Consider the following 17,089-nt stretch of genomic DNA (forward strand, 5'->3'; position numbering starts at 1 on the left):
GCTTGCTTTTAAGTCGCCTCAGGAGCCACCAGGCAGCCTGCACGATCTGTCTCAGAGTCCAGAGAAACAAGGAACCAAGGAAACATAGTGGCTGCCTCTCGCAGGAGCTGGAGTGCCAGGATGTGGTGGACAAAGGAGACCGGGAGACTCACGGGGGCCTGGAAGAAGCTAGGATAGCCTGGGGGGCCCGAGGGTCTCAGAGCTGTGCCCCTCCCCCAAGCCTGCCACCACCAGGCCTCTCACAGGGGACAGCGGGCAGCTGGCGCCATGAGGCCCAGGGGGGCGGGGACAGCCAGGGCCTGCGTGTTAAATGTCCCCCAGCTTCCTGTGGTGAGGGGCAGCATAAAACCCTGGCCATACAGGCCGCATGAGTAGGAGATGTGGACAGAGGCTGGCCATCAGGTGCTGAGTAAAAGCAAGAACTTGTGGCTATAATGTGTTCTCCAAAGAGTGGGGACCATGGGGACGTCAGGGCTCAGACACTGCAGACAGAGGGCTAGCTTTCCTTCATCTAGAATCTTTGTTTTTCCTGCCTAAAATCTTATGTAACCCAGGCTGACCTCAAACTCACTGCACAGAACAGGCTGACTTGAACTCTCCTGATCCCCCTGCCTCCAGCTCCAGGGTGCTCAGGTGACAAGCATGCAGCCCACCAGGGAATGTAGTGCTGAGGACAGAACCCAAGTTTGGTGTGTACTGATTGAGCAGCAATGCCCAGCCCCTAATTTCTTCTAAAAGATGCCAGAAGTGGTTGCAAATGCCTCTCGTTCCAACACGGAAGATGGCCTCAGTCAATGAGACAAAATAAAAGTTCCTTGGAGGTCAGCAAGATGAATCAATTAGGAAGGGAGTTTGCTGCCAATTAAGGCCAGAGTTCAATCTCCAGGCACCACGTGGCAGAGAGAAAGGATGCCGGCATACTCTTGTCTGACCTCCACACACCAAATAAATAGATGTAACACAATTTTAAAATATCCCTTGGATTAACTCCCCCAAGTATTATGCTGTCTTGTTTTTAAAACAGACTCACTATGTAGATCTGGCTGGCTGGCTGTCCCCTAAATTTAGTCTTAATGTTATCCTGCTGGCCCGAGTTCCCACTGGTCTCTGAGTGCTACCAAGCCAAGAGGATTCAGATTATGTCCCCAGGACCAAGGTTAATAGTACATGCCTGCTAAGACACAGGGAGGGGTGGTGTTGGGGGTCACAGAAGGAAGGGCACCATGGGGGGCACAGAGGAAGGGGTACCGTCAGAGGCACAGAGGGAAGGAGCACCCTCGGGGATCACAGATCACAGAGGAAAGGTGCCGGGGCATAGAGAAAAGGGGTGCATCAGGGGCACAGAAGGAAGGGGCGCCATGGGGGGCACACAGAGAAGGGGCACTGTCGGGGCTTTCCTGTCGGTGCCACCTGCCGGCAGTGTGCCCCATCCCTCCTCCGCCCCTGTGAAGGCCACATTGTTCAGTGGATGCAGGAAGATGAGGAACTCAATCATCAAAGCAATCCAGAGAAAGGAGGTCCGAAACGGAAGTCGGGAAAGATTTGTAGTACCTCCCCAGGTTGGGCTCACGCTTGCACATGCGCAGTTGCAAACGTCTGTTCCCATTCCCCCCCCCCACCTGAGAGGTCGGGGAGTCTCACCCCCTCAGCAAACATATTCAGCTCTTTCTTAGCCCCTGAGGCCGTCTGAGGTTAACCCCTTGGCTTACAGACCACGGGAAGAAAGACTTCAGGAAGGTGGGCAGCTTCGGGGGCTGCTTGGCCCAGGAGTCTGGGAAGCACAAGTGGACATCTCTGGGTCCCAGAAGGCCTCGGCACGCTGGCCGAGAGAGAGAGAGCAAGCTTTCACCTAGGGCCCCATCCGGACTGTGTATATTCTTGGCTATTGAGTCCCCGCGTCCGGATTGAGACTATCACTTGGCACATCTAAAGATGTCATTCAACCATCCTCTGGATCCTCAAGCCTCTTTGAGGTGTTTGGAAACATGCGGGGATTCAAGGACACCCCCCCACACACACACACACCAGAAACCTCTCAGGAAAGGACATTATACAGGGTTTCCTCACTTCCACTCCATCCAGGACCAGGGCTCTAGGCCTTACTGGGACTCAACGGGCAACCTGGTCTGGGTCTCCTGATAAAGGTGGATAAGTGGGTGGGCGGGACTAAGACATGGGATCCTTTGATTGGTTCTCTTTCTCGTCACTCCCAAGCCCCTCCCCCCACGGGATCCAAAAGGCCGCCCCGCCCCTTCCAGGCAGAACCGAGCTGGCCTTGGGAGGGTAGCTTTCCTTGCCTCGACAACCTGAGGACTCTGGTGAGAGCTGGGGGGCCCAGGGTCGATCTTGAGGCGCCCCGGGGGAGGAGGGAGACACGAGACTTTTGCTGGAAGGATCAGAGGCCCCCAAATCTCTCCACGTTAGGAAACTCCACTTTTACAGGAGACTAACTTTTACCGGAGGCTCCAACTTTTACAGCGCTTCCAACTCTTGGCCTGGCCACTCTGGGACTTTGGCGGTAGCGACTGAGTTCCTGAGTGCCAAGGAAGGTGGATTCTACCGTCCTGGGTCCCCAGAATTAGAGCTGTGCTCAAATGCACGCCTCATGCTTCCTGACCTGCGGCTCCACCCTCCTCCCCGGTGCTGAGCAACCAACCCAGCAGGGCAGCCTCGTTCGTAAATACTTTCACCAGCCCAGCACTGGCCCCAGCCGCTAGAATGCGTGGAGGGAAGGGAGGGACCCTTGCACAAAGCCAGGCCCTGTTCCACAGAGGGTGTGACCTGAGATCTTGTCCCGAGCTGGGCCTGGTGCCTTCTCTTAGAATCTCAGTCCTTTGTTTCTGTCTTGGTGATTGGTTTTGGAAATGGGCCTGCTCTGTAAACTAGGGTGGCCTGGAACTTGCCATCCCCCTGCCTCCACCAGTAATGCTGGGATGACAGGATTGTCACCAAACCAGGCAAAAAGACTCCTCGACCACTTCTAAGCCCTGACCCGCAGCAGTCTTTGACCCTGGGGGCTTCTGGCTATCTCAGCAGAGAAAGTAATCTTGTGGGCGGGATATGAGGGGGGGAGGGTCAGTTTCTGGCAGCTAGAGCCCGTGTAAGGCGGTCACAGACCCTAAGAATTCAGAAACTGCTTATCTGCAGCGGCCACCCTTTGCTTGGAGTGGGGGCTCCAGGGTGTCCGACTGACTCCTAAGGAATCAATCAGGCTTTGCCGCACCCCTGGTAAGGTGACAGTAATGGGGCTTAGGAGGACCTTACAAGGCCTGAGGCCTGACCCTCATCACCTGACTCTGCTGTTGGGAAATCTTTATCACAAACCGGAAGCTGCTGTCTTCCTAGAGCAGTTAGGCGGCAGTACCCCGATCCTCCGGACTCCACCAAGCAATCTACCTGAGAGTCTGAGCTATAGCTCACGGCAAACAAGTTCCCCAAGGGTTTGAGACCTCTGAAGTCCTCCCAGGGGGCTCCAGAGTCGGGATCAGGGATCACCAACACCTGAGTTTGATCTCCAAGACTCTGTGGTGGAACAAGAAAATCTGCTTCTGCGGGTTGTCTTGTGAGCTCGACCTGGGCGTGCTGTGGCGAGCATTCACTCACTTGCACACATGATACATAGTAAATAAAGTGTAGAAAATAAAACAGGAAGAGGGCTGGGGGTGTGTGGCTCAGTGGAGAGCACCTGCCTAGCATGGGCTTAGACCCCTTGGCACCCACCCCAAACATTGTACACACACCAGAACAGACCCAGTCAGTGTTCTGGAGTTACTGGGTTCAGACCTGGCACATCAAAATTTCCTGGGGTGCCAGTGTCTGAGTTAGAAGCAACCTTTAAATTCAGTGTTGTTGTGAGTCAATGGAACCGGGTGGGGAAGACAGCATGGCCCATCGCAAAGCTGCTTTCAATGAGCTGAGACTCCAGCTTCCCTCTGACATGATCTCTTATTTGTTCAAAACCTGGCCTTATTTCTTGAGACAAAGTCTCATGTAACCCAGGCTGGCCTAGGATTCATGATGTAGCCAAAGATGGCCTTAAAGTCCTGATCTTCCTCCCAAGTGATGGGGTGACAGGCATGTGCCATTACCCCTGGTTTCTGTAGTTCTGGGGGCATCATTGGGGTGTGTTAGCTCTCCCCACTAACCCCAGCTCCATTTTTAACTGGTTTTTGAATAGGTGATGTGACTTACCTGGCCTAACATTCAGGGACCTGCCTTCTACACCTGTCCTCTATCCAAAACCTGTTCTTAGTCTGTTTTCCCGATCTTCTAGCATCTATGTAAAGATAAACAAATCAGGTTGGAGAGATGGCTCAGTGGTTAGGGCACTTCTACCGCTCCCTCGAAGGACACAGGTTCAGCTTCCACAGCTTCCAGCACTCACATCAGTCGCCTCACACCACCTGACTCCAGCTCTGGCCACTGCATGCATATAAAACCAAAACATAAATCTTTCTAAGACTTACTGTGTTTTTTTTTAACTTTTCTGTATACACACACACACACACACATAAATCTTTCTGAGACTTACTTTTTTTTTTAACTTTTCTGTATACACACACACATACACACACACGCACGCGTGCGCGCACACACACTAAAGACTTACATCTTTTGTTTGTTTGGTTTTGTTTTTGTTTTTTCTAGACAGGGTTTCTCTGTAGCTTTGGAGTCTGTCCTGAAACGCGTGCGCGCACACACACTAAAGACTTACATTTTTTGTTTGTTTGTCTTTGTTTTTGTTTTTTCTAGACAGGGTTTCTCTATAGCTTTGGAGCCTGTCCTGAAACTCGCTCTGTAGACCAGGCTGGCCTCGAACTCACAGAGTTGTTTTTGTTTTTGAGATAGGTTTTCACCCTGAAGACCAGGCTTGCCTGGGACTCAGAGATCCACCTGCCTCTACTCCTGGGTACTGGGATTAAAGACGTGCGCCACCATGCCTGACTTAGCTGATTATTTTTAATTACTCGCATGTGAGTGTGGTACCCATAGAAACCTCAGATCCCTTGGAGCTAGAATCACAGGTGGTTGTAAGCCCACTGCTGCGGATGCTGGGAGTCAAACTCAAGTCCTGTGAAAGAGCAGCACATTCTCTGTTCCTTAGAGCCATTTTCAGCCCCAAATACTCTTTAAGGAGAAAGAGAGAGGAAGAGAGAAAGTCTTGAATACTTTTTCACACATTTCGTCTCTGAACATCTTGGCCTGTGAGAATTCTCTGTCATTGAACACATGGGGAAATTGTTAATTTTTAAAAAAATCCCTCTCTGTTGAGCATCTAGGTTGTTTCTACTGTCGTGTTGGGACCCACAAGGGGGCACAGCCCCCTCCCATAGTAGAGCAGATGTGGTGTCAGTGTCAACTGTCTGGTAACATGGAAGAGGGCTGTGAGGGGAACAGTGCCTTGAGAGCAGTGTTAGACCTCACCTTTCTCCTTAATAGATGGACAAAGTAAATTTTTAAATGGACGGATCTGCTAGGTGTGGCCTAGGACCTCTATCACAACCATCCAGTGTTGGGGGGGTCTAAATAAGAGTTTGGGGACGTGGTCAGTTTGGAGCCCCTGCCTAGATCCCCAGTGAGGGTCTAGGGGCGTGGTCGGGGTGGAACCCTGCCTAGAATTCCCCAGAACGGGGCTGGGGGCGTGGCCACGGTGGAGCCCCACCAAGAAACCCCCCATGATGGACTGGGGGCGTGGTCAGGGTAGAGCCCCACCTAGAATTCCCCAGCAAGGGCCAGGAGGCATGGCCAGAGTGGAGCCCTGCCTAGAATCCCCCATGAGGGGCTGGGGTATGGCTCAGGGATGCAGATTTGTTGAGTGCACCTGAGTCACTAGGTCGGCTCTTTAACACCAAAGGGTCAGGGGTTGAGGTGCTGTGGTGAACTGGGCCCCACCTTGGACCTTCTGAACTGATGACGGGACTCTGACAGGGTGGAAGGTTCATAGATCACCTCGTCACTTGACTGTCTCTTCTGCCCACAGCACTTGCTGCAAGACCATGTCTAGCAACGGGTCAGATGTCCCTACTGAAGCCCAAGCTGCTGTGGAAGAACCTGTCCCACAGGTGAGGGGCTGAGCTGCAGGGAGCCCTAGGCTTCTGAGGGTGCTCCGTGGCATCCTGCTGGGGGCTGGGAGGGGAGGGGCTGGCCAGGAAAGAAGTCCCTCCTTCTTTCTTTTACTTTTCCTTTTTCTTTCCTTTCTTTTCTTTTAGTTTTGAGACAAGGTCTTACTATGTAGCCCAGGATAGCATGGAACTCACAGAGATTCCCCTACCTCTGCTAGGGATTGAACACCTAGGCCCGGCCTTTCATTCTTTCCTTTCAATATAGGGTCTCACGTAGCACAGGCTAGCCTCGAATTCACTATATGACTGAGGATGATTTTGAATTCCTCTTACATCTCTTTGTCTCTCTTCATCTCTCTGAAACTGTCATTTAGCCCAGGCTGGCCTCTAATTCACTATGTAGCACAGGGTACAGTAGTCATGGTTGAACTTTCGAGGCTCCAGCCTGTGTTGAATGACGTCATGTACTGTCACCCCAGGTTTCTAGGGTTGGGGATGGAACATAGTGCTCTAACAACCAGTGCCTAACAAATACGGGGTTCCTCTGTCACCACACTGCCTGACACATCACTGGGTGCTCAGTCCAGTTCTCAAACAAGTCACCAGAAGCACTTGACGGGACTTTCAGGTGCCTTGCCTTGTGCAATTGTTTGTACCAGTCATGGTGGAGCCCAACTGGTCTGCTCCCTCAAAATGAAAGCATGCCTGTGGGCACCCTGACCTGCTAATCGCGTCTCCCGCTCTCCACAGCCCAGCGTGGTGGGCCGCATGGCCAACCTGCCTCTCATCAGCTCCACGTGTGGGATGGTGAGTGCCGCGTACGCCTCCACCAAGGAGAGCTACCCCCACGTGAGGACCGTGTGTGACGTGGCTGAGAAAGGCGTCAAGACCCTCACTGCAGCCGCGGTCAGCGGGGCACAACCCATCCTGTCCAAGCTGGAACCCCAGAGTGAGTTGAGGACCACAGGGTTTGGAGAATGTTCCTCATGGCCATCTTTGGAGGGAGTCACCCCCACTTCTGAATTCCAGTTCTCTGAAACTGACCCTGGGTGGCTCTCCCGCCTCTGAAGGGCAGTTACAGTGGATGTGTTTTTTCTGGTGCCCTGCAGTTGCGACGGCCAGCGAGTACGCGCACCGCGGGCTGGACAGATTGCAGGAAAGCCTGCCCATTCTCCAGCAGCCGACTGAGAAGGTCAGTACCAGCCATCAGTTGACTCTGCTGTGCGAACCTGCCTGAACCCACCAGGTCCCAGCTTTATCCACAATACAAATACGACAGCCCTCACGGTCCCCCCCACACTGAGCAGAAAGGTCCTGAAGGTGGCAACATCCAGTTAGAATACTACCTGGATCCCATCCAACCCAGAGGAAAGGACACACACTGTCTGTCATCTGGTCTGGCCCCTCAAGCACCACACACAGTTTAGATGGTGGAACATACCTTTAGAAACAGATGCACCATGCCGTGGTGGTATACATCTTTAATCCCAGCAATCAGGAAGCAGAGGCAGACAGATCTCTGTGAGTTCGAACCAGCCTGGTCTACAGAGCGAGTTCCAGGACAGGCTCCAAAGCTACAGAGAAACCCTGTCTCAAAAAAACAAAACAAAACGAAAAACTAAAGAAACAAACAACAAACAAACAGAGTTGTAAGCCTTTGGGAAGGAACCTAAACCCAAGAAGGCAGGGTCTACATATATAGCAAACACACCCATCAGAATCCTGCCCAGGACCTTCTCATGTGCTATTCTTTTTTGTTGTTGTTTTGGGTTTTTTTTGTTTGTTTGTTTTGTTTTTTTTTTGAGACAGAGTTTCTCAGTGTAGCTTTTGAGCCTGTCCTGGAACTTGCTCTGTAGACCAGGCTGGCCTCAAACTCATAGAGATCCGCCTGCCTCTACCTCCCGAATACTGTTTAAAGGCGTGCACCCCCATCGCCCGGCTTCACGTGCTATTCTTTTTTTTTTTTAAATATTTATTTATTTATTTATTATGTATACAATATTCTGTCTGTGTGTATGCCTGAAGGCCAGAAGAGGGCACCAAACCCCATTACAGATGGTTGTGAGCCACCATGTGGTTGCTGGGAATTGAACTCAGGACCTTTGGAAGAGCAGGCAATGCTCCTAACCTCTGAGCCATCTCTCCAGCCCTTCACGTGCTATTCTTAACTGAACCAGAAACTCTAATCTCCAGAACATCTCCATTAACCAAATCCAAACTAGTAGATTGGTCTCTTTTTGTGTGTGTGTTTTTGTTTGTTTTCCGTTTTTTGTTTGTTTGTTTGCTTTGAGACAGGGTCTTACTTAGCTAGCCCAAGCTGGGCTTGAATGTTCTATCTACCCCCAGGCGACCCCCCCCCTCCCAGCCCCTCACTGGTGGAGTCTAGATGGAGCTCCACCCTGACCACGCCCCCAGCCCCTCCCTGGGGATTCTAGGCGGGGCTCCACCCTGACCACGTCCCCAGCCCCTCACTGGGGATTCTAGGCGGGGCTCCACCCTGGCCACGCCCCCAGCCCCTCACTGGGGATTCTAGGCGGGGCTCCACCCTGGCCACGCCCCCAGCCCCTCACTGGGGATTCTAGGCGGGGTTCCACCCTGGCCACACTCCCAGCCCCTCACTGGGGATTCTAGGCGGGGCTCCACCCTGACCACGCCCCCAGCCCTTCACTGGGATTCTAGGCGGGGCTCCACCCAGAACACGCCCCGGACCCTCGCCAGTGGGGGTCCTAGGTGGGGTCTCCAGCTAGCTTCCATCCTAGCTAGCTTCTGAATCACGTGCCTTCTGATGGGGACACACTTCATTCTCATGTTCTTGTGGGCTGGGCCTCCTCCTGGATACCATGCCGAGGAATAGTGTCAACTCCAGGAAAATAGGACAGGTCACTGCTTCTGCACAGAGGCCCCACATCTGGGTGTAGTCGCAGCTGGAGGCGTCCCAGCAGCGAGCGCCCCCAACACTCCCAGATCTTTTTCTCCTGACACTGTGAGGTGTCCTTCACAAGGATCAGTTCAGGGTCAGAGTCTCCTGATTCTTCTAACAGAGCCTTTGCTGTGGTTCTGGGCTTTGCATTTGGGAGGGGCTCAGCTTTGTTTTGTGTTCTGCGTGCTTGGAAGGTCATTTTACCCTCTGGGCTATGGAATGAGCGTTTGATCCCGGGCTGTTGCTTAGATCGCAGCTACACAGTGAGTTTAGGGTTGGAGTCAGCCAGGGATAGCCTATGTCAAGGATAAATAGGGCCAGGGTAGCTCAGTGAGGACCTGCAGTCAGTTCTGAGGACCTCAGTTCTATCCCCAAGGACCCACAGAGTCGGAGAGAACTGACTGCCTGTTGTCCTCTGTCCTCCACACGTGTTGTCACACACACACACATGTGAAAAGAAATTTAAATTATTTACTTTTTTTACATGATTAATTAAGTGGCGATAGAAATGGCTCGGTGGTCAAGAGTGCTGTTCTTCCACATGTTGAGACAGGGTTTCTCTGTGTAGCCCTGGCTGTCCTGAAACTAGCTCTTGTAGACCAGGCTGGCCTTGAACTCAGTGATCCACCTGCCTTTGCTAGGATTAAAGGTGTGCACCACCACTGCCCGGCTCAGTTATAAAGTCTTAACCACATGGGAATGACCCCCCTCTGGCCTCTCTGGGTGGGAGATCTGCCTGCGGAAGGACGTTGACGTGTCCCGTCTTGCAGGTTCTGGCGGACACTAAGGAACTGGTATCATCTACAGTATCTGGGGCCAGAGAAATGGTATCCAACTCAGTGATCAGTGCAAAGGACACAGTGACCACTCGGGTGACCGGAGCAGTGGATGTGACCCGGGGGGCTGTACAGAGCAGTGTGGACATGACCAAGTCAGCAGTGACCAGCGGCGTCCAGTCAGTCATGGGCTCCCGAGTGGGACAGATGGTGATTAGCGGAGTGGACACAGTGCTGGTAAAATCAGAGGCCTGGGCGGACAACCGCCTGCCCCTGACAGATGCAGAGCTGGGTGAGTGTCCTTACCCTGTTCCTATGTTTGGTCCTCCCCATAACTGTCCTGAAGAGGGTACCCTCCTAAGCCCTCAGCCCTCCACGTCCTCGGGTAAATTCTGTCCATCCACCATGTAGGTCCCAGGAATCAAACTCGGTCAGGCTTGACAACAAGTCTTTACCCACTGAGCCATTTCTTGGTTCAAGGATGATCCCCCCCTGCCTCTACCTCCCAAGTACCAGGGAGAGAGGCATGTACCACCACCCAGGCATCCATGGAGGTCTCAGTTCCTCCTAGGCTGGCCATGAGCCTGCAGCCCTGTGGGTTTTGAGTGGTGTGTGTTCATGCAAGCGAGAGCAACGCTCACTCCCGGCCAACAGTGACTCTTTGTGGGGGAGATGCGCCTGCACCTCAGCAGATCAGCAGACACCAGCCTGAGAGAGGGTGGGGTGCAGTATCCAAACAGGAACCAGAAGCCCTGTGGCAGCAGCTCCTGCCTGAGCAGGCTTGGTTTTAGCTGGTGTGGGATTTCTTTTTAGCGTCTGTCTTCACTTGGCTACGTAGTGAGTAGCCTGGGCTACATGAGACCCTGTCTCAAAACAGCAAAACTCAGGAGCAGGAGAAAAATGGTAAAGTGTTTGGAGTGTGACTAGGAAAGATACTTGATGCCAGTCCCTTACTTCCACAAACGTGTACATGTACACAAGGAAAACACAGGCTATTCTAATACCATCTCCAACGTCCAGAGCTTTGGAGACATCATGTTAGTGACCTGAACCAGACTTCTGTTTAGAATCCCCCAGTGAGGGGCTGGGGGTGTGGTCAGGGCAAAGCCCCACCTAGAATCCCTCAGTGAGGAGCTATGGGTGGGGTGGTGCGTACTTGTGAGCCATCCTTCCCAACCCTTCACTGGGAGATACTAGGTGGGAGTGGGGAACAGTACACCATGGTCACACCCGTAGCTTGGTTTTAGCCACTGACCTCCTAGCTGCATCCCTGGTGGCTTGTAGAGAATAGCAGAGGCATGTGGGAGCTAGCTTTGGAGCCCATGCAAGAGGGCTGTACATGTCACCCCAGCACATGCGAGGCTGAGGAAGGAAATTGGAGCAGTTCCAGACTGGTCCCATTGGAGCAGTTCTAGGCCAGTTCCATAGCAAGACCCTGTCTCAAATACAAAAATTAGCTGCAGACTGGGCTGTGGATAGAGCGTTTACCTAGCGCATTTGAGGCCCTGGGTTCTGTCACCGGCACAACAGACAGGCGTGGTAGCACACACCAGTCACCCCAGTACTCGGGAGGTGGATTCAGGGCTCTGGAGTTTGAGGTCAGTTGAGCTGCCTATCTCCCAGAGACACAGGTCTGTCCCTTCCTATGTCACGCCACACTTTGCCCATGGCTTCCTGCCCTTGGTTTGGCTAAGAGCACAGAGCTCCTTTCACTTCCCGGGGTGCGGTCCCCAGCTTCCAAGAGAGCTACAAACCAGATGACCTGAACCAAAATGTAGCTATTTTCCTTTGAAAATCCGCTGTGTAAGGAGAAATGGGAAGGGAAAAAAAAATTTTTTTTGAAACATAGGATTTTGCCTGGAGTGATCCCACACACCTTTAATCCCAGCAGTTGGGAATTGGAGTGTGGCCTGGACTACACAGGTGAGATGCTGTCTCAAAACAAAACAAAGCAAAAAACCCTGGGATTTGACTTTATGTCATGCTGTCTCAAAGGCCTCTGAGTGTGTCTGCCAAGGCCACTCTTCCCCTTGTTTTTTTGAAACAGGGCATCAGTGACCTGGGGCTTACAAGACTTGGCTAAGCTGGCTGTCCAGGGGAACCCCAGGATTCATCCTCCTGTCTCCTCCTCTGTAGCAGGCTTTCTTGAACTGCCAGCCCCCACATCGTGACATGGAGACTTGTTATTAATTATGCATGCTTGGCCTTAGTTTAGGCTTGCCTCACTAGCTCTGTAACTTATATTAACCCGTTTCTCTTCGTCTGCATTTGCCTCAGGGCTTTTTACCTCTCTTTCCTTCTGTGTGTCCTGCTTTCCTGCTTCCTCCGTGTCTGACTGCTTGTGGCTGCCTGCCTGGCTGGCCCAGACTCCCTTTCTTTCTCCCTCATTTCTTGAGCCTGGATTCCTGCCAGCCCTGCCTATCCCTCTACTGCCGGGCTATTGGCCAGTCGACTTTGGATTAGACCAGTTGGGTGCCTTAGGCAGGCAAGGTGAAATGGCATCACATCTCTACTTAGTTAAACAATTATTCTGCAACACCCGCAAATGCAGCACATCTTTACAAGCCTGTTCCCTGTTCCACTACCTTCTGCTATTCTCTTTCTTTCTTTCTTCTCCTCCTCCTCTTCTTCTTCTTCTTTTTTTTTGGCAGAGTGAGGTTGGATTTAGTGGGTTATGGAAGGGAAGGGGAGAGGGGCTAAGGAGAGAAGGGGGAAGAGCAGAGAGAGACAGAGGAGGGGGAAGGGGAGAAGTGGGGAGAAACAAGCTTCCACTTCGAGAGGGAGATGGAAAAGGAAGGAACTTGGGCTGGAAGCTGAAGCTGATTTTCAAATTTTTAAAAATGTATTTCATTTTAATCATATGCAGTATGCCTGTGCTAGGTGTCCATGTAGCATGTAGCATCCAGAGTACAACTTCCGATCGTCGCTTCTCTCCTACTGTGGGATCCACGGATTGAACTCAGTTTCTCAGGCTTGGCAGCAAGCATCTTGGCCCGCCCAGCCATCTTGCTGGCCCAGGCCTGGGGATGAACCTCTAGACAGCTGCTCTACCACAGAGCCACACCGTCAGCCCTCTTTTGCTTTTTATTCTGAGACAGTCTCCTGTAGCTTGGGTTGCCAGAGTCTCCCAATGAGGCTATGCATTGGGCACTGTGAACCTAAGCACTCTCTCCTGTGCCACAGCCTTGATTGCCACGTCCTCAGAGGGCTCGGACATGGCCTCACTGCAGCAGCAGAGACAGGAGCAGAACTACTTCGTCCGGCTGGGCTCGCTGTCGGAACGGCTTCGCAACCACGCCTATGAGCACTCACTGGGCAAGCTGTGCAATGCCAGACAGAGTGCGCATGAGGCGATGCAGCAACTCACGCATGTACTCAGCCTGGTGAGCTTTGGGGTGTTGGCCAGGGCTGGGGCCTCCTTCCTGCAGCTCCCATCCCTCCTGAGCTGGGATCTCACCAGGTGGACTGGACTGGTTCCCCTGGGCCGACTTCCTCCATACCATGGTGTGTGAGTCAGCTCAGGCTGTGTAACAAAGGGCACAGTCTGGGCAGCTGAGCCAGGCACATTCATTGTCTGACCATGTGTGAGACTGAAGTTCAGTTGAGAAAGGAATTGCGGACTTTGATGGATGAATCCAGTGTGACTATCTAGACTGTCCCAGGGTGTGTGGAGCACAGGCTTCTTTTTCTCTACCTGGCTACCTAGGGGTGCTGGTCACTGGGTCCCAAGTCCGGCTAAGGTACTATTCAGTCTTACTCATTTGAAGTTGATGATGGTTGCTGGTGGAGCAGGATCTGTGCTCAAGCATTGCCCAGGGGGACTCCTTGGTGCTTACCTCTCATCCTGGCAGAGGCCAGTCTGGTCTACGTAGTCAATTCCTGGCTAGCCAGAAATGGAAAAAAATGTACATGAAGAGCATTCCCATACCTGCTGTCCCCGACTGGAACCCGGTGTCAGGCACAGGCTCCCTCAACCCCCACCCCTTTCTCTGTGCTGCAGATGGAATCCATGAAGCAGGGTGTGGACGAGAGGCTGGGGGAGGGGCAGGAGAAGTTGCACCAGATGTGGCTCAGCTGGAACCAGAAGACACCCCAGGATGCAGAAAAGGACCCAGCTAAGCCAGAGGTACTCACTGGGTCCAGGGATCCCTGTGTCTGCAGGCCCTGCTCTGTGCACACTGGGCTTCCTGTCCTGGAGTGACCGCAGAATCCAGACTTTACACAATTGATTCTGATTTGTTTTGGATTTTTTTCTTTTTCTCTTGGTTTCTCATGGCAGGCTCTCACTGTGTAGCCCTGGTTGTCCTGGAACTCTCTCTGTAGCCCGGGCTGGCCTCGAACTCACAGAGATCCACATTTCTCTGCTTCCCAAGTTCTGGGATTAAAGGTGTGCACCACCACCACAACCACCTGGCATTTTGGCTTTGGTTTTTAATTTTTGCATTTTTATTATTACTGTGGGGGTTATTTGGTTAGTTTTGAGGTCACAGCTGTATGGCCACCACATCTGGCCTCCTAGCACCCATGTTGTAATTTGATTTGGGGTTTGTATGTTTTGTAATTTTTGCTGTTTGGCTTTTGTCCCCTCCTAATGGCTTTTGTGTCCGATGAGTCTAGATTCTAGGCATCTTCCGATGTCTAGATGTCCCTGAAAATCTATTTTGAAAAGGTTACTGGGGCCTGTGGAGAGCCAAATCCCTGTTCCCAATGCTGGGCTGTGCCCCTGCTGGCTCTCACCCTGCCCCATTCCCCTTTCCAGCAGGTGGAGGCCCGGGCACTCGGCATGTTCAGGGACATTGCTCAGCAGCTACAGAGCACGTGTGTGGCCCTGGGGGCCAGCATCCAGGGCCTGCCTGGCCACGTCTGGGAGCAGGCCCAGCAGGCCCGCAGCCAGGTGGACGACCTTCAGGCCACTTTCTCCAGCATCCACTCCTTCCAGGACCTCACAGCCGGTGTTCTTGCCCAGACCCGCGAGCGCATAGGCAGAGCCCGGGAGGCCCTTGACCACACTGTGGAGTACGTGGCCCAGAACACACCGGTCACATGGCTGGTGGGCCCCTTCGCTCCTGGAATCACTGAGAAAGCCCTGGAAGAGAAGTAGAGAGAGGGGTCAGGGCCAGCAGCTGGTTCCAGTCAGCTTTTCCCAATAATCCTGTTGCATACTAGGTCCTCAGCTACCCTGAGTCTGAAGAAGTGTTTAACCTTTTCCCATCAGTCTTTCAAAGAAGAAAAAAAAAACCTCTAGAATATTCTAGGAGAAAAAAATCCTAAAAGAAAAAAGCAGTCAAGGTAACCAGTAGTAATGGCACATTCCTGTCATCCTATGCCAGCACTGTGGCGGGAGAGGCAGGAGGATCAAGAATTCTAAGGCAGATGCTGTATAGCAAGCAGCGTCAGTGAGCCTAAAACACACTTCAGACCACGGCCTGATGATAGCCCATTCCTGTGCCTTTAGCATGGCGTGGCCCATAGTAGCAAGCGGTTTCCTAACCTGACACTTGGTCCTCACGGGGTGGACAGCAGGGATGTGAAATTGTTTCAAATGAGAAAGTGGCTGAGGACTGAGTGTCCATTGTTCCTCAAACCCTGGGGTTCAGTATTGCTATAATAAATTTTGTGAGCATCAGAAGCCTGGCGGACAGTGTGTGTGTGTTCCTTTCACAGCTGCTGAGCCACCCTGGCAGAGGGGCAGGAGGGGGCCCATTGCCAGATTTCCCTCCACCCTATGTTCTGTGAGGTGTGGAGGGGGGCAGTAAGATGCAGCAGACCGAATGTAACCTTCCAGACATGGCTGTTCCCCTTGATCTGGAGAAGGAGGATTAGGAGTTCAAATTTCATTCTTGGCTGGTGTAGGAAATCCTTCAGCCAGTAGCCTTTAAGTTACCCGCCCACTTGGGCGTGGCCTCTTATATTATAAATGCCTATGTGAAGCACTGTCCCTCTCTCTTCCGGCTGCCGGATTCAGTACTGTTCCCCATTCGAGCAGAGGACTGTCATCTGTTAGACTACCCCTAAATAAATAACCCTTTGTTATACTCATTTCTGAGCTGGTGTGGGATTTCTTTTTAGCGTCTGTCTTCACTTGGCTACGTAGTGAGTAGCCTGGGCTACATGAGACCCTGTCTCAAAACAGCAAAACTCAGGAGCAGGAGAAAAATGGTAAAGTGTTTGGAGTGTGACTAGGAAAGATACTTGATGCCAGTCCCTTACTTCCACAAACGTGTACATGTACACAAGGAAAACACAGGCTATTCTAATACCATCTCCAACGTCCAGAGCTTTGGAGACATCATGTTAGTGACCTGAACCAGACTTCTGTTTAGAATCCCCCAGTGAGGGGCTGGGGGTGTGGTCAGGGCAAAGCCCCACCTAGAATCCCTCAGTGAGGAGCTTCGGGTGTGACCATGGTGTACTGTTCCCCACTCCCACCTAGTATCTCCCAGTGAAGGGTTGGGAAGGATGGCTCACAAGTACGCACCACTTCCCAGTGATTGTAAACTGCTTCTGCTTTTCTGTTTTCACAATTTAGTTTCATCAGGTTTTTTTTGTTTTGTTTTGTTTTTTGAGACAGGGTTTCTCTGGGTAGCCCTGGCTGTCCTAGAACTTGCTCTGTAGACCAGGCTGGCCTTGAACTCATAGAGTGCCTCTGCCTCCTGAGTGCTGGGGTTAATGGAGTGCTCCACCATTGCCAGGCTAGTTTCATCAATTTTAAAACATGCCTGTAATCTAAGCATCTGGGAGATTGAGTCAGGAGGATAGCTAAAATTCCAGGATAGAGTCACATACATACAAAGACTGTTTCTTTTTCTTTTTTCTTTCTTTTCTTTCTTTCTTTCTTTCTTTCTTTTTTTCCCCGAGACAGGGTTTCGCTGTCCTGAACTAGCTCTTGTAGACCAGGCTGGCCTTGAACTCAGAGATCTGCCTGCCTCTGCCTCCCAAGCACTGGGATTAAAGGCGGGCGCCAACACTGCCCTGCCAAAGATTGTTTCTTAAAATACTAAATATCCAGAAATATGTTTCGAATTTTTTTGTTTTGTGTCCTTGTGAAGGTTCAGCAGCTCTTCTTTGACCTACAGATACACATACACAAAAAAAACACAAATAAATAAAACACTAAAAATATTCTCAACCATTTAGATTTCCTTGTAGTCACTTGCACTCTAGTTTATTTATTTTGTATTAATTTTTTTTTTTGAGATATGGCTTCTCTATGTAGCCTGGCTGTCCTGGAACTCACTCTGTAGACGAGGCTGGCCTCAAACTCAGAGATCCACTTGCCTTTGCCTCCCGAATGCTGGGATTAAACGCGTTCACCACCACTGCCCAGCCTA

General features: G+C 51.8%; 1 protein-coding gene across 1 annotated transcript; it reads left to right on the top strand.

Annotated features, from left to right (window-relative positions):
- Positions 1 to 2,227: 2,227 nt before the first annotated feature.
- Plin3 (perilipin 3) lies at positions 2,228 to 15,797 on the top strand. Its single transcript, XM_085692380.2, has 8 exons — positions 2,228 to 2,318; positions 5,981 to 6,062; positions 6,813 to 7,011; positions 7,172 to 7,254; positions 9,753 to 10,050; positions 12,942 to 13,141; positions 13,759 to 13,884; positions 14,518 to 15,797. Exons 2-8 carry the CDS (start codon positions 5,997 to 5,999, stop codon positions 14,857 to 14,859), a joined length of 1,314 nt encoding a protein of 437 aa, XP_085548506.2. The 5' UTR covers positions 2,228 to 2,318; positions 5,981 to 5,996; the 3' UTR covers positions 14,860 to 15,797.
- The last annotated feature ends 1,292 nt before the right edge of the window (positions 15,798 to 17,089 follow it).

This window comes from Myodes glareolus, chromosome 8 (assembly GCF_982192425.1).
Source record: "Myodes glareolus chromosome 8, mMyoGla1.1, whole genome shotgun sequence".
NCBI lineage: Eukaryota > Metazoa > Chordata > Mammalia > Rodentia > Cricetidae > Myodes > Myodes glareolus.